The sequence below is a fragment of the Magallana gigas genome, chromosome 5, assembly GCF_963853765.1.
Source record: "Magallana gigas chromosome 5, xbMagGiga1.1, whole genome shotgun sequence".
NCBI classification, from domain to species: domain Eukaryota; kingdom Metazoa; phylum Mollusca; class Bivalvia; order Ostreida; family Ostreidae; genus Magallana; species Magallana gigas.
In genome coordinates, this window is record NC_088857.1 from 17,086,392 (window position 1) to 17,112,272 (window position 25,881).

Consider the following 25,881-nt stretch of genomic DNA (forward strand, 5'->3'; position numbering starts at 1 on the left):
AGTCAAGCAATCAGAATTTTAGCACAAAAAATCTGAGTTCTTTCAATACAGTACCTTTGATATGTCTGGTAGTAAATATAACCTTTGTCATCCTTTAAATCTGACCAAAATGGACATACGATGCGTTTATTTCTAAGTTTCTTAGCATCAATATCATGTATTGAAATGCTGTTAAACTCTTCTCCCAGTCCAATGACGCCATTAGATCCAATCTACAAAAAAGAGATTTTTTAAGAAAAAAATATTTCCTTAGAAATTGACATAAATTGTATATTTATAATAAAAAGTCACCGTGTCCGGTAATATACATTAAAATAAAAAATAACAACACTAATCGCAAAAACGTAAGCGCATTTCTTCCTCAGACGTTTAACTTAAGGAATGAATTCAATATTTATTTGTTTTATACGATATAAATGGTTTGCGGCAGTTTACGCTTTATAAACCGCACAGCGGTCTATAAAAAAAGCGTAAACTGTTTCAATAATTTCAATAAGTATTGCATTCATTGCTTATAATTTAATTTCTTTACTCTTAATTGTAGATAAAAGCGGTCATTTGACCTTTAAAATGACGTTAAATTGTACAAAATTCAAACGTAACGTCAGGCGTATTAATACATTTTTGACGTTAGTCTTATTATAACGTAGGCAACACTCTTTATACGATATAAAATAATTTTTTAGCCAATCAGAAAGCGCGTTACAACCAGCGTTAACTATTTCAATAAATTCAATAATATTGAATTCATTGCTTATAATTTAATTTCTTTACTCTTAATTGTAGATAAAAACGGTCATTTGACCTTTAAAATGACGTTAAATTGTACAAAATTCAAACGTAACGTCAGGCGTATTAATACATTTTTGACGTTAGTCTTACTATGACATAGGCAACATTCTTTATACGATATAAAATATTTTTTTAGCCAATCAGAAAGCGCGTTACAACCAGAATTAAATTATAATACATTTAAAAACAAGTGACGTTAAAATCAATGACGTTATACAAACAATACTATGTCGTCACAATAAAGTATAAGGAAACAATTTATAACGTTCATGTTATTGCATAGTAATGCAAAGTAAATACAGATACATTTTAATTTGGCTAAATCACTGTTCAAAGATGGTTTGAGAGTTTGTATAAAAAAAAATTCTTTTTCTCTCCTTTCCACTATGTTATCGCTATAGAACTTGTAAATCGGAATCACGGTAAAATGGCCTTTCCCGCAAATATCTATATGTTCGCTAACTTTTATATTACTGTATTCTGGATGGTTACCACCTACAATTCGAAAAATAAGAACATTACACCGTTTGTTTAACACTTAAATGAAGTACTCATAACAGATGAAAGATTGTCTAAAATTCTCGAAAACTTCCGCATAATCAAAAGTAAACGACAACCTAAAAATCTGAAACGCATACTTTGCAAATCTAACTGTCGCAATAACAATTCGCATACAGTTAGAAAATGTCCATATCAACGATGTGGAACCTGTCCATGTTTAAAGGAATAATACATTTTCAAAATCGGAGACCGGGAATTTAAAATAAACTCCAGCATGACGTGCGGAACCAAAAACTACTATATTGTATAACGTGCGGGGGATGTGGATGATACTACATCGGTGAAACCCGAACTACGAATACACTCCGAACTAGGATCCGAGTTCATAAACAGCAAATTCTACATCCAGAATACCGTAAATTAAAAGTTAGCGAACATTTAGATATTTGCGGGAAAGGCCATTTTACCGTGATTCCGCTTTACAAGTTTTATAGCGACAACGTATATGTAGTGGAAAGAAGAGAAAAAGAAAAACATTTTTAACAAACTCTCAAACCATCTTTGAACAGTGATTTAGCCAAAAATTAGAATGTATCTGTATTTACTTTGCATTACTATCCAATAACATGAACGTTTCCTTATACTATATTGTGACGTCATAGTATTGTTTGTACATGTATAACGTCATTGATTTTAACGTCAGTTGTTTTAAAATGTTTTGTGAAATGTCTGAGGAAGGAATGAAAGCGCTCTCATTTTGCGATTAGTGTTGTTATTTTTTTTATTATATATATATATATATATATATATATATATATATATATATATATATATATATATATATATATATATATATATATATATATATATAGGTGTACTTTCATTCTTGTCCACATACTTTTGCTTAACTTTTTAATGTAAAGATAAAAGACACTGAATAAGTTATTGTTAACAGGTATCGATTTAATTGGTTTATAAGTTACAAGTTACAAAATCTCTCTCTCTCTCACTCTCTCTCTCTCTCTCTCTATTGGTTTTTTGGTCACAAATTATTAAAAATGCACCCGCTGGGCTGTACTGACGGGGCTACACTAACTCCAAGGATATTATTACATTGTAGCAGAAACAGTTATATATTTTCGCCCCCAATACAGTCTTTTTCTTAGTGTACGATTTGACCTACGAACAAGATAATCTAGGTATTATCTTGTACGCATGTTTGTTTCCAGATGTAACAAACATATACATGTATATGATCATATCGTATTAAATCTGCTTGGAATTGTATGCAGGTCTATTAGCTTACCAATTTAACACTCCTCCAATTTACCCAATGGGTTAACACAGTAGCATGGGCTAGGAACTGATAGGAATGTTATATAGGTTACACTCCAGCACAACAATTTTGTTTCGCCAACTTTTGAAATATAATCTTAATCAGTGACACATGCGAGGACTGTTAAATATGTAATGTGAATTATAGCGCCGCGAGATAACGCTTTGAACGATTTCAATATCTTTCAAATGGTATAAACATGAGCCTTAAACTCCACATAGATTTAAACTGATAGTCATTTCATTTCATGCAGCCATTCGTTGACCACTTTTGTAAATATGGTTAGGAAACGGGTCAAGAATATTGAAGAAATAAGAGTTTATATTAAAGTCTGCACAAAACTCGAAATTTTGGAAATGCAGATTTTAATGAATTAAATGAATTTTTAATTGGTCAGATAAGGTATATTATAAGACATAACAGATCGTAAGTGGAAGAAAAAAATACCTGACTTGCACAGAGTCCATCAAAGATCCAGCAAAATCTGGCCGACCTGTTACTGTAACAGGCAAGGCACATGTTTCAAATATTTGAAGGTGATGGCAGATACACGTTTCGAGATTGTGCTTAAACTGTAGGCACATCACTAACGCAGATTCATTTCATTTTGAAGCGTATTTTGACGGTACAAAATATTTCTGCCAGATAGATATCGCATATATTGAAACATAACCAAAAAGGGTACAAGTACCAACATATATGGAATTACTAAAACCGTCTCAAAGACAATTTGCAAATATTGTTCTTGGTGACGAAGCACGAATTTTCTTTTTCGATAAGAAAAACTGGAAACAAAATATGGTTAACTAAACAGGGTAGAAGGACTGTAGTTGCCAAAAAACCCACAAACACAAATAAGGTTCTTAATTGCATTTTCTTTAAATGTGATAGTATAGTCGTACAACTCCGGGGCCGTAGGGCAATGGTGTTACAGGTCGGTATTACTTAGATGTTATACTTAAAAAGCTCAAAATTATTATCATAAACGACACCCTGTGTTAGGATTTAAGCAAGTACGTCTACTTCTGATAATGCTCTATCAGATACATTTGAGCTTGTGAAGCTGTTATTTTTAAAGTCGAGGAAGGTTACCTTCTTGCCACACCCACCATACTCTTCAAATCTAGCCCCATGCCTTTTTTTCCAAAACTTGAAAAGTTCTTATCTTGTCGCCATTTCAATTCCCTACAAGCCCTTGGCGCAGCCATCAGTCAGAGCTTAGAAGATCTACCTTAATCAGCGTACCGTGGCGTATTTCAGAAAATGATTCAAACTATAGAATAATGTAGTGTATTTCAAACTGCGGAGAATCCTTTGATGAAATGGGATTTTCATTTCACTATTTGAGTAGAATGCTTTTGAGATATTGCAAAATACACAATTCTCGTATACAAAGTTATCGCTATGCACCTTTTTTATAAATTTGTCGACTACAAAGTTCGGTCTTTTACCCTTGATCTTCCAAGATCTTTCACCAGGGATTTCCAAAAAGCACCTTTTTAAATCACAGTAACGTTTTTAGCCGTGTAGGCTGATGATTGTTTATTGGGGTCTCATAAAGAATCATAAAATCTTACTCGAACAAAGGTGAATCCCCCTTCTAAGCCATCTCCAGCATAGATTGTTATCGGAGATTTAAGAGTTGTACTTGTTTTGTCATCTCCTCTCAGCAATTCGTCTTTTTGTCCAAAAGACAAATACGAATAACCCTCTCTATCACCTGTTATTTAATTTAATTAACAAACAATGTGTATTATTTGGTAACAAATCTAAATAAAAAATGAAGGGAATTTACGTGTTCATTAGCATTGACAATCGATTAAAAATCAATGATAAATGTTTTCAATGGAATTTCATACCTGTATCTGTTTCTATCCAATCCTCAACTGTCTCACTTTCTTTAGTTCCTGACCACGGCCCGTGATATATATCACCATGACTCACCGCAGTTATTGTTACATTATATCTTGTTCCAGGAGTAAGTTGCTTTGTCCAGAAGATCTTTGGGATACTACCGAAGGTCTGCTGCTGATGACCATCAATCTCTACTCTATAGTGGTTTAGAAAGGTATTCTGACCAGATCGGTCCCATCTTAACATTAATTGATTTGGAGAGAAAGTGCTTCTCCGACGATCAATTTTTCCTGGTGGTAGAGGTTCTGGGGGTGAATTTTTAGTTAAAAAAATATTAATACTAAGTACGCTTTAATTTGATTAAATTTGATTTAGTTTGTTTAATGAAAAGGAGTTACAAATCGGTTTGAAATTTTGTTTTATCATGTTTATATTGTATGCATATCAAATATGTAATAATATTTAAGAATAACGTTAAGGAAAATAAACCAATACATACCCATTACTACATTTCTTGTAAGCGAATCAATATAAAATGTTTCATTGGGATTTGTCAATAATACATTAGATCGAATATAAAACTGATAAAAACGTCCTGGTTGCAAAACGCATTGACTGAAAGTATACTGAGTGACATTTCCAACTGACGTCATGTCTTCGTATACCCAACCGTTATTTTGCAATGAGTGTCTAGAGATATTGTATTCTATCCTTAGACCATGGTCATTGGAACTATGACTCCATCTTAGAGTTCCTCCACATATATTTGTGTCGATATTAAGGTTTTCTCGCAAATAATATTCTGTAATTAAAGAAGCAATTGAGTATACAATAAACATGTATATTATAATTGATTTATTTCATTCAACATTGCTACAACTATTAATTGTAGGCATATTTTATTCATCGTATTCATTGATTTATTAAGTAAACATTTGGTGGTACAAATTATGTTACATGTGTAAGACATTTAGAGTAACTTATGAACTTACTCCAGTAACATGTATAGTTATAGTGGTAATAGCTGCCATCACAGAGACATTGTCTCTGCCGACAGGTCAAACGTTTTCCTGGACTGCATTGCTCACTCCGATTACAAGACTCCAAAAATTCAAAGCCTATCAAGATGTAGTAAAATTTTAATTGTATTGTCTATAAAAATATTTATGTCATTTGAAATGACCAAATATTTTATTGCATATGGTAAAAATAGTGTATCTTTACATACGTACTATCATATACTTTTATTCTTGCACTAGCAGTCCACGAGCCTTCAGAGTTGGTTGCTACACAACGGTAAAATTGGTAATGATCTGTGTTGAAATCCACTTCATTAATGACCAGCTTCGGGGCAATTAAATCCTCAGTGCTTCCAATGTATCTGGCATCAGTGATATTGATATCTTCATTATTTCTTTGCCACTTTATTGCAGTCGTATATGGAATGTCGGAGAGGTTGTGAACCGTAGCTTCTATTTCTAATTTAGACGATGATGCCACGTCGAAATCCGATCTTTCAAAAGTGACCTTTGGAACACCTAACATGTGAAAATATAACCCCTTCATTGACAAAGAATTTATCTAATGAGTATGATTTACTCTATTTCAAAACGTTTAGAGATATATAATATGCTAAATGCCTCCTAGTTTACATCTGACATTTTTTATTTTAACTTTATTACTTTATATTTTTAATGCACATTTACCATCTTCATTTAAAAAAAACCCAAATTAAACTTCATATAACGGTATATTACGACTGTGATCGAGATATGTATTTACCTGTTATACCTACAAACGCCATCACAGACAAAGTATTAAATGGAATGAACATTATTTTTCAATCATCATTTGAAGTAATATTTTACAAAACTCATTAAAGAAAGGACTGAAATAAGCTGAATACTACGAAAGCCGAGAAGGATCATTCGAGATTCGAGATTCGAAATACGAGATTCGAAATACGAGATTCGAGATTCGAAATTCTAGATTCAATATCTAAATTAACCAATCAAATCATGGATCTGAAACCTGTATCCTAGCAACATCAAACTGTTCTAAATAAAGATCATACGTACATGCTCTTTCCTACAAATAAATGTCTTAATAGCTCTTATATAGTGGTTATAAAATGGTTAAATTAACATTGATGAATTAACCCCACACAATATAAACAATTAAATTAGAAATAACACTGTTGGCTTTGCGAATCTAAGTGGTTTTGTTTGCCCTGTATGTATTTCCCCCCGAACAATTTTAACCCGAAGTGTATTCGCCCCAACTGTGTAAAAATCGGCTCGCGAAGAAAGATCTGTTTAATCTAAATGTTTTAGCTATGAAAAGAAACTCAAAAAAATAATCGACATGTCAAAATATAGGTTATGATAAAGTTTTAAACCATAGAATGATTTACAACCTCAAAGACAAAAATCCAGATAAGAATAGTGTATTGTAGGGTATGGCAATGCCATTGTCGATATGAGAGAGAGAGAGAGAGAGAGAGAGAGAGAGAGAGAGAGAGAGAGAGAGAGAGAGAGAGAGAGAGAGAGAGAGAGAGACAGACAGAGAGACAGAGAGAGAGAGAGTTTTGTAGTGTCAAATTCAGTTTGATTTAGAATTTGAAATTGATTTGATTTGTTAGAAGCATATATAGACAATAATTAAGCCTCTAAAACGAGAAAAGAGAGGAGGTATCTAGGGTAGGGCAGACCAACTAGCAAGCTTTAATTTTGTGTGATTTACATCGACTCTCTCTCTCTCTCTCTCTTTCTCTCTCTCTCCCTCTCTCTCTCTCTCTCTCTCTCTCTCTCTCTCTCTCTCTCTCTCTCATCACCTAGCATTTCCTTTTCCGTGAGGGGGCTTGGGGTATTTGTGATGTCTTACATTAGCTAGCAAAATGATAAAAAAAACATGAAATTTTCTTTAAATTGTGTGCGGATGTTGTCGCCAATAATCTGTTTTCAGTACATACATTTCAAGAGGGGGGGGGGGGGGGGAGGCGGCTATATAGTCCTAATTAATTTGTCAGTTATTCTGTCCCCACTTTGTTTTCTCTTCGTTTTCCAGGTTTTTTTTATTTGGCTCGGCAAATTAATATAAAACTTTCTGCGTAGCTCCATAACGATGCACTGTAGATAAATTATGAGTAGTTTTACTTTTGATAAACAGGTACATATCCGTACTTGATTTTTAATTTGACTCTTATAATCGGATTTAATATTCCAATAATTATAGGGTAGGAAAGAGTAGACGGGACTTTTTTGCGCATATCCTACTGTACCATTCATTCAACACAGGTATTACCACTCATGGAGTTCGACTTGCTTTCCTTTTCTTTCATCCACTGGATTTAAAGCTATTAATTTTTGAAAATATTTTGAATTTATGGCCTGATTATATATAAATTAGAGCTGCGCTGATGCATATATTTACCCAAATGGACCAAAATATAACCAAATGAATCTAAAAGTTTTGACAAAATTAGTTTTAAACGTACGACTCTTTTTTTCAATTCTAATCAAGTCCTTTAGAAAAATCTTGAACCACACACATTTTAACAAATAAAACGACAATTGTTTCATTTTTTTTATGGGGAGGGAGGTGGTGCCGGTGTAACGAAGAATATTGACCCAGGTTGAAAATTGACCCGGGGGTCATTTTTCAACGTTGAATATTGACCCGAGGGGTCATTTTTCAACGTTGAAAATTGAGACCAAGGTCGTGAAATTTATACCCGGGGTCATTTTTCAACGGTATGAATTTTTTTTTACTAAACTTTGATGATCTCGACACGTTGAAAATTGATCCTGTTGAGAATTGACCCTAACTTCAGAGTTTTGATCTGAACTGGAACTTACTGTACACGGTTTAAATGTACAATCATGAACATCTTTGAAAGTTTCAGTTTTAAAATTTTAAATCCAGTCCGATACATATGCGGACATGGCTGATTTATTGTTGGTTGATATGTCCGATTAATTATTTAATTTTGAGACTGAAAATATGATATCCATTTATTATTACAATACTATGTAAATAAAGCTAAGGGATAACCGTTTTCTTCGGAATGAAACGGGCTAGTCGGGTTTATCATTAAATTATATTACAATAAAGGAATTTTAACAAGTAGGCTTGCATCTACATGTACAGGTGGAGTATGGTTGATCTAAACATTGTAATGTTATATATGAAAAGGCATTCAAAAAGAACAGATTGAGATTACTCAAGTATACAATTGATAAAGAAACACTTGATAAAGTTCGGCTTTTATAAGATCTAGATTGGGATGGGGTGATTTTGTGAGGGGCAACTTATCATGGAAAACTCTGAATTACTTAAACATCATTTTATATAGTGAACTTGGTTTGAAAACCTTACAATCTCGAAGGGATAAACATAAACTAATTCTCTTCTACAAAATTTTAAATGGTTTAGCACCAGATTTAATTCAATTAATTTTTTTTCCAACTGAACATTCATATCATCTTAGGTTGAATGACCTTTTTTCCTGTCTACCACTATATCGTACTGTTTATCACTATAGCTTTGTTCCGTCTTCATGTAAATGTTGGAATAATCTTCATGCACAAACAAAAATGTCAAAAACTTTATCCATCAAAACTTCAAAACAAAATATACCAATAGCTTACAAACACTTCGGAAATAAAATATTATTTTACGTCAGCTACGTAATAAAGCTAGTAATCTAAATAAAAAAAACTTACTTATTCAAGGATTTGTTAATTAATTGATGAGAGTCGATGTTTATACTGTGGGTTTGAATCTGCAGGAATTATGATTTTTGGGGGATGTCCAAAATACACTCAACAAAGAGAAGCGGTTTTTAATCAACTAAAAAAGTGTACCTTTTTAAAGCTATAGCATAGCTCAGCGCTTTATTGTCGTTAGACTTCTATTTCCGGTGCAAGGAATAACTGCCCTCTATGAGCAGAAATATACATCATTTAAACTGGTAAGAGGTATAGGGAACCAGTTATCTGGGTGACGGAAATGGCCGAGTAGATACGATTGGTTTGCGGGGCTTACGTACATCAGCACGGGATGCTACGCAGTGATAAATAAATATAGTGCGTATTCAGAAGCTAAAATATAGAAAAATAAAATCGATTCTTTGCAAGAAAATGTCAAAAACTGTGATAAATAACTGTTCAAAAGGTATAGTTTGTGATTTTAACATATCTTTTTTCAGGCAAGTATCCATATACAAGTCGTGTTCAGCTTTAATTCACATCATCTTAAGAAAGTAACATATATTTAAAGAAATCTGGCCTTCGATACTTTAAACTGATATTCATTAAACATAAACCAAAATTTCAATAAGGCTCATTTCCGCCTACGCTTGCACACAGTAAATTTTCTTAGAACCAAGCTAGGTTAGCGCTTTTCAGTACTTTCAGTACTTTGATTATATTAACTATTATTCATATACATTATAGTAGTTCTGATTTTTGAGATAAATAAAATTGTGAAATTGTTCCCCATGTCTATAGTTATACTAGGGCTCCCAAGCGGTTTTGATTCTCTTAAGTTACACTGTTTAAGCCTATTTAAGTATTATACATGTATATTTCCTTATTATATAGTTCCCTTTTATTTACTGTTCTTTTCCAATGGGCTGGATCATGAATATCTCATTCTTTTGTTTGTATCTCTGCAAGTATAATTGAAGCTGATAGTTTGTTTAAAAAAAATGTTTTTTATTATAATGTAGGTGCCTATCATAACGGCACAAGTACAACACTAAAATAATATCGGCTATCAAGATATATAGTTAAAACAGTATCATTCATGAAAGAGTACATGTTAGCGTCTCATCATTCTGTACACTGTTATTGCCTGGATGGATGTGAATGAAAAGATCAGATAATCACAGTTTCAACAAACTGAGTGGGTGCAAACACAAAAATCACAAATCGACATACTCTAAATTTTGTATTTACACCCACCCAGAAAATTTACAATAAACAGTATCAAATTTTCAATTTACTGGGTGAATGTAAAACCAAATTAAACAACATGACGTATTGTAATTTCTAAAAAATTATTTATCTTTGTTCACTTGTCCAGCTTATTAAAGAAAAGGAGCTTTACTGTATTGAATAGTTTAACGTCTAACCATGTACACAAATATTCTGAAAAAACATTGTTTTAAATATAGATATCAGACAAAACATCATTATAAGCTAAAGGTTTATTGGATTTTGAATAAAACAGTTATTACATATTTAAAGAAATGATGCGTTAATTTAAAAAAATGATTTTTTTTTGCCCCCCCCCCCCCCCCGAACCATAAATAAACATGTAAATCTAAAGAATAAATACGTAAAAACTGATAATTTTTAATTAAATTGACTCAAGTTGTAAATATTGATTTGTTCATTTGTGCTTCTTTGCTGTGGAATTTTGAACCGGTTTCATGATCAAAATTCCACGATGCGGGTCAATTTTCAACAGATTAGGGTCTTTATTCAACACCTTTGGTCTCAATATTCAACGTTGAAAATATACCCCCGGGTCAATTTTCAACCCGGGTCAAAATTCTTCGTTACACCGGTAAAGGACATGTATTGCTTGTGGCAGTTGTGCTATACTCTCATTTGCTATAATAGGTAATACCACATATTGATATAAAATGAAAGTTTCCAATTACACTGTACATAGCTTCTATCACGCATTTTGACCCGTGCGATAGTTTAAAACAATTTTCAAACCATTTAATGTAATTCAACCGATCATTTTTGAAATTTAATTTTCTGGATCCCCGCCTGATACGTCCGCCTTCTTGTATATTAGAATTACATGTACGTTGACCATATGTACACATTAACTTAATCGGCTATGTTATAGGACGATAACATTTTTTATCAATGTTTTTGCAGGATATGTAACAAATAACAGCCTATTTGTGGGTTTTTGCACTGATTATTTGAGATAATTTGCCGCCATCTTTTATGCATTCCACACACCACTCACAGTTTCTTTATTTGGTGTTCTGTGTGTATGGCGACAAATTGGTAAATTTACACCACTAACCCCTTGTAGCTTCATCCTGATTACCTTTTATCTGGCTAAGTGTAATGTAGTAGTATATTAAAAACACACATCTTTGTTTGCAGTGCTTATTTACATCTTTAGAGATTTACTTACAAAAAAAGTAAACATTTGTATGACTTATATGTAATTATTGTCGATTTTGGTGCGGGGGGGGGGGGGGGGTAGGAGGAAACTAGAGAGAAACTTAACTTGGGTGTGAAACATATGCTTTTATTCTTTCTTGTTGATATATCAATGAAGGAATTATAACAAAATATATGTACAACAATTAATTTTGAAATATTCATGCACAATCAAATAAAGGGTTTTACTGTTCTCTGCACAAGAAATCGGCAATGTGAACAAATTGGCACCCTATCATCCCTACTTTTAATTGAAGAGAGTAGGTATCCTTCTATATTGAAAACAATTCCAAAAGTAAGACTCATAATAAGTTGTTTACTGAGGAAAAGGAAAAAAAATTGTATTTATTAATAATTCCGTATGATGTGATAATATCTCAATGATTTGTTTATAATCATAGTACTATAGTGTATCACTGTATGCATACATAAAAACGATAAGTAATGCTTATATTTATTAGTGAAACAGGACAGATTATTTATATTTAGATTATTTAGATACATGTACTAATCTTCATGCGGGGATCTACAAAGGAGGGGGTCAAAGGATCTGGACCCCCTCCTCGGGAAAATTGGAGCTTATTAAATTTACATAGTAAATTTTTTAAAAATAGGCCTAGGACCCCATACAGAAAAAATTAGCTACGCTTATGAAGTTCTCTACCATAACCGCATTTTTACACACAAGGGGTGAATAAACCCGGGTTTTAAACTATTACTGCTGGTGAAATACCTTAGGGTTCAAACGCATCAGGTGGAAATGCACCAGGGCAAACAAAACCACTTAGATCCGCGAAGCACACTGCGTTATTATTAGTCTACTTAGATATTCTGTGTAAAAGTAAATACAAATAATTATTTAGCTAGGTAGGGAGAAGTGAACATAGCATTTATTTGTATATAAGAGCATGTACGTATGATTTTTATTTAGAACAGTTTGATGTCGCTAGGATACATATTTTCAGATCCTTGATTTGATTGGTTAATTTAGATATTGAATCTCGAATTTCGAATCTCGAATCTCGTATTTCGAATCTCGTATTTCGAATCTCGAATCTCGAATGATCCTTCTCGGCTTTCGAAGAATACAGAGAATATTCCACTTACGTTCTGTCTTTATTTGACCATCATACGCAGCATTTTTCGTATAATGTCTGTAGTACCAACAATAGGCCACTATCTGTATTGCATAATTTTTTCCTGGTTCCAAATGCCTCGACAAAGAATATCCTGTTGAAGACGAAGACCAATAATATGATTGGTTTATACCTATTCTGTACATATCCACATAATAGTTGTGTTCTGTCCATTTCAGAAAAAGCGTCTGCGGATGGAAAATGCTGGCATTTCTGTCAATAGGACCGGGAGGTACAGGATCTGTCGGAATAAAAGAATAAATGGAATGCTCATGAATATTAATTAAACCGTTTTGCTAGAAAAGCTGTTTATTGATAAAGCCATTTTAAGACTTTATTGGTTTTCTTTGGAGAAACAGCTCTCCATGAAAATAAAGTAAAACATTAAAAATTAAAAACCAAAATATCTGGAACTTTATTTTATTTGATAACAGTTTATTGTCCCAAAAATTAAGTCTAAAAATTAAAGATAGATCTGATTGGTAATCTGTTAAATATCCGGCCCTTTTATATACATGTAAAATGTATGAAGTATTTTCAACATAACTAACATTCACTTTATATTTTGAGTTTTACCTAACAAAGATAAGACTTAGGTAAATTTAATGTTTCGATTTTTTTTACCAACAACTATATTGAAAGGATCCGTTTTCACAAATATTGTTTCTGCAGAGTCAGTAAGAAATACAACGGAAGTGATTTCCAGGAAATACAAATAGCCTGGTAGAAAAGATGACTCGAAGGTGTAATTTGTTTGCAGTTCTACAGACGTTTGGAAGAAATATGAAGAATCTAATGCTCGGAGTGAGACGTTGTATGATTGAACAAGGTCAGCATTCTGGAAAGGATGATTCCACCACACTGTGATATTGGAAGTTGTTGCCTTTGACGAAGAAAGGACGGCTCCTATGTGGGCTTCTAAAATCAGAAAAAGGTTTTTTTTTACAACAAATAACTTTACTACTTTTTGATATATTCACAAAAACCATGCGATGACTTGCAACATTTATAATTTGTTTGCGTAATCAGTATTCTTTTCCATGTAATCATTCTTGCATTTTCGGAATATAATACTGTTTGCGAGTTCATAACACTTTTCTAGGACACTTGATTGTGGACTCCTCTTGAATGTTTGTGTAAATAAAGCTTAATTTCATTAATTAAGTGAAACATTATATCTACATTAATTTTAACCCTATCTCAAAAGTATAAACATAGAAGATGAAGAGTTTCCTAGCCGCAATTATTACAAAAGGTCTCTTGGATGCAATCTGTTACTTACTTAAATAACATGTCCCATTTCTGTTGTAATGATCATTGTTGCAGACACAACTCTGAGATACCGATGAACAAACCAAGCTCTTTACTGGGTCACATTCTTTTGAGTTGTTGCATGCATTGCCAAACTCCAAAACTATTTCAATAAACTTTTAGTTCAAAACATACCATTAAAGATTTCAATTTGTTTTTAATGTAAACTAAATTTTTAAAATCATGAAAAAATTATAATTTAAGATTTGAACAGTTTTTTAGCTGAAAAACTAAAGCAATCACAAAAGGCATAACTTAAAAAAATTTGTGTGATATTAGTGATTCTATGAAAAAAGTAGTTTAACATTATATACAAGTATACACTATTGTGTGTACATTGTTTGGAATAGACAAAACAATAGGATAATAGTTGAATCGTCTCCTAAATATATGTATTTCTTTTTTGCATTAAAAGGTACATCTTAATGAAATACGATGTATCAAAGATTTACTCTAGTTACCGATTAAAAAGAGGTATAAATGAAGGTAGTGCTACATACAAATGGACAGACAAAGTGTTAGACATTAAGAATATAGATATTTGACCTTCTGTGATTAAATACATCTATGTACAATATGGTTTATAAGAAAATGTATTTAGTTATACCACAACAGAAGTGTTGTAAAAAGGCATGCAGAGATATAAATCAACACGGTTAAAAAACATTTTATACATGAATGTCTGGTTTTATCCAAATTTCATCTAACTTTAAAAATGTGAAAAAGAAAGAAAAACTTCAACGAAATTCTAGCTGCAGGACTGTAGCTCCCGGTCTGAAAAAATTCGGATGGACGACCTGGGAGCTACAGTGCCTACCATAGGAAAAATTTGCAATTTACGGCGCACAAAAATTGCACTAGTTTTGGACTTATTAACCTTATTTTCACACAAATTCTGTAAAAAGAATTAGTACCATTGATTTCTTCAGCCAATTTACTACTGATATCGTCACTTTATTTGCCTCAGACTTTCTCTTAAAAATGATAACCGACCTCGGAAAATGAAGTATGTTAATTTACGTCGAGATCGAGAGTCGTCATTTTAAAATGTAAACTAACTTGCACCACTTTAATTTACAGGGCTGCTGATGGTGTTTTAAAGAATATCAGAGGCAAGTGAAGTGACGATATCTGTAGTAAAATGTCCGAGGAATTTTTTGAGATCAAATATTTGTACAGAATATGATCGTAAATGAGATTAATCGGTCCAAAACTAGCGCATTTTTTTGTGCGCAGTAAATTGCAGTTTTTTACTATGGGAGGCACTGTAGCTCCAAGGTCGTCTATCCGAATTTTTTCAGACCGGGAGCTACAGTCCTGCAGCTAACGAAATTCTATCGTACATGTAACAACAGGCCCAAGTTTTCCCCAATCACTTTGTATGGCACTGGTCGGAGATTCAAAAGAGACGTTACTTAATTTTTTCAGTCTCGACGAATCTCATTGAGATTAGTAAACGATATATTTAAATCGTATGTGGTATACGAACCTCCAATTATGTTCAAAGGTACGGTATTCCCAATGCACCATCCGTCATCTATGCGAACCTGAAGCTCATAAACACCATCATCTTCAAAGGTGACATTATTTATCACCAACTCTGGAAACGGAATATTTTCACTACCAATAAATTTTGGATTGCTGGTATCAATTATTCCAGTTGTGCTTGACCATCTAGATTCCATCGCCTCATCAAAGTAAGATTTTACAACAGCTTTAAATGTCGCAGATGTTCCAATAGGTGTTGTTATGGATGTTGGTGTAAAACTAACGACAGGGCACCCTACAGATAAAAAGCATAGATACATGTATTAAACTAAACGGAACAAGCCAAAGGCATACATGTTTGAAAAATATAAAAAATTATAACAACACAATATTTGTCAGCCAATGCTTTTTAGTTATACCCCGCTCTGACTTGAATATGAAAAATAAACAAAGTCGTCATGTAACAAGAGGTTGACGTCCGATTGGTATAAAAATATATCCCACAATATAGCATGCCTAAACAAGTATTATGTTAAATTTTCAAGCATAATAAGTTGCCGAGAAAACTGCGACAGAATTTTTTGTACGGACAAACGACAGACAGACGGGCACACAAGGGTAAAAAAGTATACCCCTTCTCCTTCGGAGCGAAGGTATGAATATCTAAAAAAAAAAAATCAATTTAATGCAACAGTAAAATGTAGAGTTACATATCAAAACAATAGAAAGATAATCGTAAGGTAATCAAATTGATTTTTTTAAAAATACAGTTCTGCTCATTGACACGTAAATTCCTTTTGACGGTAAAATATCGAATTTAACATTAAACTTTTAAAACATTTAAACTTTCAAAAGTTTGAATCATGATATTAAAGATAACTAAATGTGCTAGTTCTACACAAATTGGTCTGATTATGCCCACATTTTTTGTTTGGTTATTATTGATGGTTATTGCTGATTCCAGTCGATTACTAGTACGTCTTGTGATCCTGATCGGGAAGTTATTCATACATGCATATAATGATTAAGGACAAACAAATGAACTAGTGTTAAATTTAGAGTTGAAAAACTAGTTAAATATACACGCATTTGTAAATGGAGACCCATGAGGTTTAATAAAGAGTAATGATTTATATGTTCAAAAATAAGAGACAAATTCCGACAGAGCGACACAAAATGTTTGGAAGCGTTGGAATTAACAATATTAATTAGTTTTCTTTCTTTTGAATAATTACTCAACTTGGCATTGTGATCCTGATCGGGAAGTTATTCATACATGCATATATTGATTAGGACAAACAAATGAATTAGTGTTATAGTCCGGCTGATTGGTGAAAAAATTGCTCACTTAATGAAGAAAGCACCAAATTTGGCATGTTGGTATGTTTAGGTGTACTGAGCAATATAAGCTATGGACCCACTCTCAAAAATCAATATGGCCGCCATTTTCAAGATGGCCGCCATATAGCTTATCATTTTAAAAACTTTTTTCAATAAAATCTCTATTTTTGATCCTAGAAGTTCGAAATTTTACACAGTTGATATTAAGTGGATGCTTTGGAAGTTCTAATATTCAAAATGATGATATTTCAATATGGCCGCCAAATTCAAAATGGCCGCCATGTAAAATATCTTTTACATCGCTGTTTGTTTCAAACAATACTACTTTTGATGATGGTTTAAAATACAACAGAATTTATCAATTGTAAATAAATTGGGAGCCTTAATTAATGATTGAATTTGATAATTTGATCTTTCAATATGGTTACCATATTATCTCTGACTGGTTTTATATAAAAGTTTTCAAATGAGTTCATTGAAGCTGTATGAGATTAAAATGTTTTACATAAATGAATTTATTTCACTTGAATATAAAAATGATAAAATGGAATCAAATATCAGTTAATTAGGACGAATCTGCATTTACATGTAACAATGACATACAGTGGTTTTCATACTTGGATCATGATGCAGACGACAAAATGGTTACACAAAGTAGGTAAGTGTTTGTGTTTTGATAATTTATTTATAATTTTTTGAATAGGTGATGTACATGTACACTTAAACAAATATAATATCACATAAAAAACACTTACATAAACATAAACAGTTAAAGAACAAATGTTAAATAGATAACAAATGTTCCATCCCCTAAAAAAGTATGAAACACCATTTCGGTAACAGTTATAGAATTTTTTTGAAGTAGCTAAATATGGTAGGCTATTCATCTAGGATGCGTGTAAGTTTTGAAATATTGTCATCTTATTTCAGTCAATTTGACCAAAACAATCGAGTTTATATAACCTTTATAATATATTGTAGATCTTGCTTGGCAAGTGATTGAGGAAATGAAGTAAAGTTATCTTTTGATAAGAAATGTCCAAACACATTAAAATCGTAAATCCAGACATTGAGTCTTCATCGTCAAATTTAACAATAATATTTGAATGGGAAAAATGTATTTTATGCCAAGAGAGCACATCTGAAGCTCAACAATGTCCAGCAAATATAAGGAGATCTGATATTGAAGTTGGTGCTGGATATAGATCTCTGGAAACAGTGCTCCTTCGATGTCAAAGTATAAATTGGTTTCCAACGACAATTAGACTTGACCAATTGAATGATGCAAATGGTATTGCATCCAAGTTACAGTTGATGAAAGCCAAGTGGCACAAAACATGTAGGAACAAATACACAGACATGAAATTAAAACGACATGAACATTCGAAAAGAAAAGTTGAATCAGACATTTCTGAAACATCAAGAAAGATAACTCGCCAAAGTCCTGGTTGCTCGACATCGACAATGACTCAAGATTGTTTTCTCTGTGGTGGAACATCAGGAGAGCTTCACAAAGTTTCTACCTTCAGTATAGACAGTAATATCAGGAAATATGCATTGCAAGTGCAGGATACTGTATTGTTGGCGAAACTTAGCGCAGGGGGTATGATATCTCAAGAAGCTATGTATCACAAAAACTGCTACTTAAATCTTTTTAACAAAGCAAGACCACAAAAGATTGTAGATGAGAATGGCGAAAATCAAATCCATGGAATAGTTTTGGCTGAACTTGTATCATATGTAGAGGATTCACGAATGAACAAAGGTGTAGCTGCTGTATTTAGGCTGGCAGATCTCATGGCAATATACAGTAATCGTTTAGAGCAATTTGGTCTCGACATGAATAAAAGACCCAACTCAACACATGTAAAAGACAGAATCCTAGCAGCAATACCAGATTTACAAGCCCACAAACAAGGACGGGATGTTTTACTCATGTAAAATGAAGATGTTGGGAATGCTATTCGACAGGCAATTACAAATCACTATGATGACGATGCTTTAATTCTTGCAAAAGCTGCAAAAATTGTTCGGAAGGAAATGATGCAAACAAAGTATTCCTTCAAAGGGTTCTTTGAAACTGATTGTCAAAAGAATTCTGTTCCACAATCTTTAAAAACACTTGTAGGCATGATTTTAGGTAGGCCAAGTATTGAGATGCAGTCCTCAAATTTTATAGAAGCTCAGTGTACTCTAACGATTGCACAATTGATCCAATTTAATTCATCTGTTCGCAGGAGAAAAGATTCTGCAATTTATTCATCACATGCAACTGACCGAGAGCCTCCATTGCCAACATATTTAGGCTTGCTAATACATGCTGAAACAAGAAAAAGAGGGCTTGTTGAAAAGCTGTATGATTCAGGCTTATCCATTTCTTATGACAGAATAATGCAATTATCAGCATCACTGGGAAATTCCATCTGCGAATCTTTCAATATTGAAAATGTAGTTTGTCCTGCTAAGCTTAGAAAAAATCTTTTTACAACTGCTGCAATTGACAATATAGACCACAATCCTAGTTCGACAACTGCACAAGGCTCTTTACACGGCACAGCAATTTCAGTATTCCAACATCCAGAAAATGAGGGGGATGGCATCGAGCGCTTGATCCCACCAATAGAGGCATCTTTTGCTAGACATGAAAAACTAAAGCCACTGCCAGAATTTTACACTGTAGTCCCACCAGTTGTGCTTCCAAGGGAAAGATCAGAGATTTCTCCAATTAGAGGTTCCCTACTAGTCACTGATGATATACATGTAACATTTCCGAATGCATTGAATGAGGAATACAGGTACAGCTATCATATAGTTTGAAATTTCCTGTTACAGTCAAACACTTATATGTGTTCCTAAGTAACAAGTACTAACATTTAATATACATATATATGCATATCTATATATTAATATTTCAGATGGCTTGAACATGTCCATGAAAATATTGCAGCTGACAATAGTGAATGCATGGAATATTCTTGGTAAGCTTTTCATGCAAAAATACTACAAGATAATCCAGAGACAGTAATAGACATTAGCTCATTGTTACCTTTATTCCAAGAAGAGGCAAAGTCAGTTGCAATGATTCGACATGCTTTAGATATTATTAAGAAAATTGTCAACTTTCTTAACCCAGGACAGACACCTGTCATCACATGTGACCAACCCCTCTTTGCATTAGCAAAGCTGATTCAATGGACCTGGCCAGAAAGATTTTCAAAGAAACATGTTGTCATCCTATTTGGTGGTCTTCACATTGAAATTGCTGCTTTTAGAACGATTGGTGATTGGCTAGAAAACAGTGGCTGGACCAGTGTACTATGTCAAGCCGATATAGCAAGTTCAGGCACCGCTGATTCATTCCTTAAAGCATCCCACGTGAAACGGACAAGACACGCACATGAGGTGACTGCTTGTTCTTTATACATTTTGATGAAGCGTTCTTACGATAGATATATAACAGAACAGGGTGAAAATGATCAGCTTGTATTTGAAGAATGGCGAGAACAAAGAGAAATTGAAAGTCCCCTTTTCAACTTCTGGTCTTTAACACTGAAGTTTGAAATTGCAATATTAGTTTTCATCAGATCACTGAGAGAGGGTAATTTTCAACTGTATAAAGAATCAATTTCACTTCTTATCCCTTGGTTCTTTGCGCTCGATCATCCGAACTATGACGTGACATGGTTATGCTACATGATAATGCACCAGAAGTGGAAAAAGTGTTTCAAAATGGTAAATTTGTTGCTAAGAAATATCATAATAGATTTTCATCAATAGCATTAGATCAGGCACATGAGCAGAACAATAAGTTAGTGAAAGGAGATGGTGGAGCAATTGGCCTTACAGAAAATATGGCTCAGCTTCAAAGGTGGATGGTATCGGGTCCAGAAGTAGCCAGAGTAATAAATGAATTCGAATCTGCTCAAGAACAAATAAAGAAAGATCAAAGCAAAGGACCAGATATACGACACCACGAACAGGTCATGAGTCAGCAAAACACATTCGCAAAGCATGTAAACGCTCTCTGTTCAGTTGTAGAAGATATGGGAAATCCTTTTATGGAACAAAGCGAGGATTTACTTATATTGGATACACATGATATTGTTGACAAAAAGGTAGCTGAAACAGTTAGAAACATAGAGATTATTGGAAAACAGCAATTCCACCAGTTTGTAAAAGAACGTTTAGAGAGTAACTCAAAATCTATTTACGAACCAATTAAACAAAACAAGCTCCTTTTATTTAGCCGTCAACAACCAAAAACAGTATCCAAGGAGAAACAGCAAATAGTATCATTGAAACAGAACTGTTCTCTTTTTTCACAGTTATATGTTTCGTGTCAAGTTCGAAATGGCGATCTTGTAGAATTTTTCAAACATGAAAACCAAGCTTATCCTCCATCCCTTTCACAATTTGGTGATTTACGCCATGGATCGAAATCTGATCTTCTTGTTCAATTGGAGAAAACTACCGAATCAAGCAATGAGGCACCTTCAGTTGATGCTTTAGTTTTAGATGGGGCTGCCCTTGTTAATATGCTTAAACCAAGGGGGAGTAAAACGTTTGAAGATTACTTCAGAGATATTTTTAAACCATATATTCAGATTCAGCTGCACTCTGTCAGGAGAATTGATATCATCTGGGATGAATATTTTACAGACAGCTTAAAATCATCGGAAAGAACTAGAAGAGGCAAGGGGATAAGAAGGAGGGTTTTATCAGACTCTAACGTTCCGGGAAATTGGGAAAGTTTCTTAACAGTAGACGAGAACAAGAAGGAATTGTTTGTTTACCTATCAAAACAACTGGTATCAGACCAAAGTTGGGATGCTGATAAACAGCTCGTTACTACTATAGGCAGCTCTGTCATTTGCTTAAAGACAAAGGACACCAGTCAAATAGAACCTTGCACACATGAAGAGGCAGATACACGAATGATGCTTCATGTTAAGGATGCAGTTGCAGAAGGGCACGAGTGTGTCATGATTCGGACGGTTGATACCGATGTTGTGGTTATAGCCATATCTTGTTTTAAGAAAATTGAACAGATAAAAGAATTGTGGATTGCCTTCGGAGTTGGAAAATTTTTTAGGTACCTGTCAGTCCACAATATTGCCATTGCTCTTGGACCCAAGAAGTCACATGGCCTTTTATTTTTCCACGCATTCACGGGCTGTGATCAGGTATCATCATTTGGAAACAAGGGTAAAATAAGAGCATGGGATACATGGACAAGCTATAAACCAGTAATGGAAACCTTTGACAGTTTAAGCGATAAGAGTCTGTCGCCAACAGCCGTTGTGGATCACATGGAAGAAATCCAACGTTTTGTTGTGCTCATGTACGATAAAGCAAGTGAGTATGTAACAGTCAATGGCGCAAGAATGGACCTATTTGCTAGAAAAGGAAGGGCAATTGATAACATTCCTCCTACAGAAGCAGCACTGCTTCAACACACAAAGCGAGCCTGTTATATGGCTAGCCAGGTCTGGGACAGATGTCTTGAACCTACCTCTACAACAGTAGATCCAGGAACATGGGGCTGGAAAAGGAATGAAACAAATATGTGGATTCCATTTTGGACAGTACTACCTGAAGCATCAGCATCGTGCAATGAGCTAATTAAATGTGGATGCAAGCCTCAGATTGGATGTAGAGGGAGATGCCGATGTGTTAAAGCTAATTTGACCTGCACTGCTCTTTGTAAATGTGGCGGAGAATGTGACAGAGACTAATTTTTTAACATTCTCAACATTAAAACTTTCTTAAAATATCTTTAGCATTTGTGTCTCTTTTATCTAAAAAAAAAAAAAGACCGGGTAATTTTCATTTTTAATAAAATAATTATTCAATCAAAAAAAGGGTTACTATTTTGGGCAAAATTTTGGCAAAACTATCATAAAAAGCATCACGTTTTAATTAACTTTATTTAATCTGCAATTACATGGTTAACATGGAAATGGTTAACCTTCCTTAATGATTAAACATCATTAGTTATTTTTAAAATGTTGCTCCTTTGTCAAAACAAACTTTTTAATAAAGGAAAATTGAAAAATTTTATCAGTTTTCCGCCATCTTGAAAATGGCGGCCATATTGGATTTTGAAAAGTGGGTCCATAGCTGAAATTGAAGCTTATACATAACAAAACTTGTGTAGAAAGTTTCATGCTTTCTTCATCAAGTGAGCAATTTTGCTAAAATTTTGCACCAATCAGCTGGACTATTAAATTTAGATAGGAAAAACTAGTTAAATATAAACGCATTTGTAGATGAAAACCCCTGAGGTTTAAAAGAGAGTAATGTTTTATATGTTCAAAAACAAGATATTTGTGAGCCAATGCTCACTAGTGATACCCCCGCTCTGATGTGAATATGCAAAATAAGCAAAGTCGACATTTAACAGAAAGCTGGCATCCGATTGGTACAGAAATATATCCCACAATATGGCATGCCTATACAAATAGTGTGTTAAAATTTCAAGCATCTGCGATAAATAGCTGCTGAGAAATCTTTGACGAAAATTTGTTTGAATATTTTGGCTAAAATAAACAAAGTACTCATTTAACAGGAAGATGACGTCCAATTGGTAAAAAAATATATCCAACAATATGGCATGCCTTAACAAACACTGTGTAAAAATTTCAAGCATCTCCGATAAATAGCTGCTGAGAAATCTTTGACGAAAATTTGTTTGAATATTTTGGCTAAAAATAAACAAAGTCATTATTTAACAGGAAGTTGACATCCGATTGATACAAAAATATATCCCACAATATGGCATGCCTAAACAAACACTGTGTAAAAATTTCAAGCATCTCCAAAAATAGCTGCTGAGAAATCTTTGATGAAAATTTGTTAAACTTCATTTAACAGGAAGTTGACGTCCGATTGGTACAAAAATACATCCCATGATGTAGCATGCCTATACAAATACTGTGTAAAAATTTCAAGAATCTGCGATAAACAGTTGCTGAGAATTCTTTGACAGAAATTTGTTTTAAAAGTTTTGCTAAAATAAACAAAGTCGTCATTTAACAGGAAGTTGACGTCTGATTGGTACAAAAAAATATCCCACGATATAGCATGCCTATACAAATACTGTGTAAAAATTTCAAGCATCTGCGATAAACAGTTGCTGAGAATTCTTTGACGGAAATTTGTTTGAAAATTTTGGTTAAAAAATAAGCAAAGTCGTCATTTAACAGGAAGTTGGCGTCCGATTGGTACAAAAATATATCCCACGATATGGCATGCCTTAACAAACACTGTGTTAAAATTTCAAGCATCTGCGATAAATAGTTGCTGAGATTAATGCGACAGAAATTTTTGTTACGGACGGACAGACAGACGGACGGATAGACGGACGGACGGACGGACAGACAGACAGACACACAAGGGTAAAACAGTATACCCCCTCTCCTTCGGAGCGGGGGTATAATAAGGGACAAAATCTGACAGAGAAACATGAAATGTATGGAAGCGTTGAATTTAACAATAATAACTAGTTTTCGTTGTTTTAGATAATTACCCAACTTGGCATATCTCTTCAATTGCATTGTCTCAAACAATGTTCAAAATATAAGAAAGACGGTTAAAAAAAACCTTTTCAGCAAAATCTATGAAAATTATATTTATAATACAGATATTTTTTTCTTCTACAATTTTGTACGAGTTTTATATCGTATCCTTTCTTAAAGCCTTATTATAATGATGACTGAGAGATCAAGTTAATTTTAGTATGGTATTATTAGATTGAAAATTTGAACGATAACTTTTCTAAACTTACTAGACCTGTCAGTTGCGATAACTATTTCTGTCGTCGTAGTTGGAGGCAAAGTTGTTGTAAATGTCGAGCTTCCATCAGTGCTTTCTGAACTCGCTTCTTGTGTATTCAAAGTAGAAGTTGAAATCTGCAAATATGAATGGTTTTGTGATTAGTTACTTTGTGTTGTTGCTGTATTTTGTTAAAAACACCATTCCTTAATGACGTCATAACATAAAATTTTGCAGAGGTACATATCTACTTCGGTTTTCAAATTATTTACCTGGTTTGAAAATTGGGCATTCGAGATAGAAATGTGCTGCAAATGGACTGCCAAAATGAGCACAATAAGTGCTTTATGAAAAAATTCAAATTGCGCCATACTGTCAATGATGTCTACATTGTAACTGAAACGAAAAATCAAAATAAAGGTTGGTTAGAAATACACAGAAAACCTGAAATTAAAATGTACAAGGGTCAATAAAAAATGCGAAGACTTTTATTAAAATGTACGAGGGTCAATAAAAAATGCGAAGACTTTTGTCATAGCTTTGTTATTTAACGTCATATTTTTATTAAATTCAATAGACATAATTTAGCAATTGTTTCAAAAATTTGAAATCAAAGAGATTCATATATTTCTTTATTTCAAAGAATTCTTTAGAACCTAATCCTTCAAAAATGAGGTCACGACGCACAATCAAACGTTGTGTTATGTCAACAATAAATCATATTATGATGAAAGTAATATCTCCATAAGTTTGGCCTAAAACCAGTTAATATTCAAACCTAAATTCAGAAGTTGTCATGGCATTCTTTGTACTAAATGATAATATTTATATTAACTGTGGCTGCGACATCTTGACGTTATGTTTTCAACGTTACCGTGCGCCGTGGTGACAAAACTATCGGGTAAAAAAAGTACCTTATTACGAAATGGAAGGAAACTTCGTATATCAATAAAATAAGTATTGTTGCATAAATTAATTTCCTAGTTATGATTTTACCTAAAAATATATGATAGCCAGTCACATTGTCTTCGTATTTTTTTATTGACTCTCGTAATACCTTTGAATTGTTTAGTCATAATGTATTAAGATAAAGAACTTAAAAAAGTGGTTGGTTAGTAAGATATAGAAAACCCAAAATTCTAAAATGAAAATA

At 33.3% G+C, this 25,881-nt stretch overlaps 1 protein-coding gene across 14 annotated transcripts in view; it reads right to left on the bottom strand.

The window, feature by feature from the left end:
- The window catches only part of LOC105325440 (uncharacterized), a 52,571-nt gene extending 27,451 nt beyond the window's left edge, over positions 1–25,120 (bottom strand). For all 14 annotated transcript variants that reach the window (XM_066086201.1, XM_066086200.1, XM_066086198.1 and 11 more), the window contains exons 1-12: positions 25,001–25,120; positions 24,742–24,865; positions 15,616–15,909; positions 14,098–14,229; positions 13,440–13,733; positions 12,787–13,056; positions 5,716–6,021; positions 5,476–5,601; positions 4,983–5,285; positions 4,489–4,788; positions 4,207–4,349; positions 55–212 (exon numbers count right to left, since the gene is read on the bottom strand). In XM_066086201.1, the coding sequence (XP_065942273.1) occupies positions 55–212; positions 4,207–4,349; positions 4,489–4,788; positions 4,983–5,285; positions 5,476–5,601; positions 5,716–6,021; positions 12,787–13,056; positions 13,440–13,733; positions 14,098–14,229; positions 15,616–15,909; positions 24,742–24,865; positions 25,001–25,099 (2,549 nt within the window). In that variant the 5' untranslated portion in view covers positions 25,100–25,120. The remainder of the gene's footprint in view (positions 1–54; positions 213–4,206; positions 4,350–4,488; positions 4,789–4,982; positions 5,286–5,475; positions 5,602–5,715; positions 6,022–12,786; positions 13,057–13,439; positions 13,734–14,097; positions 14,230–15,615; positions 15,910–24,741; positions 24,866–25,000) is intronic.
- Between the last annotated feature and the right edge of the window lie 761 nt (positions 25,121–25,881).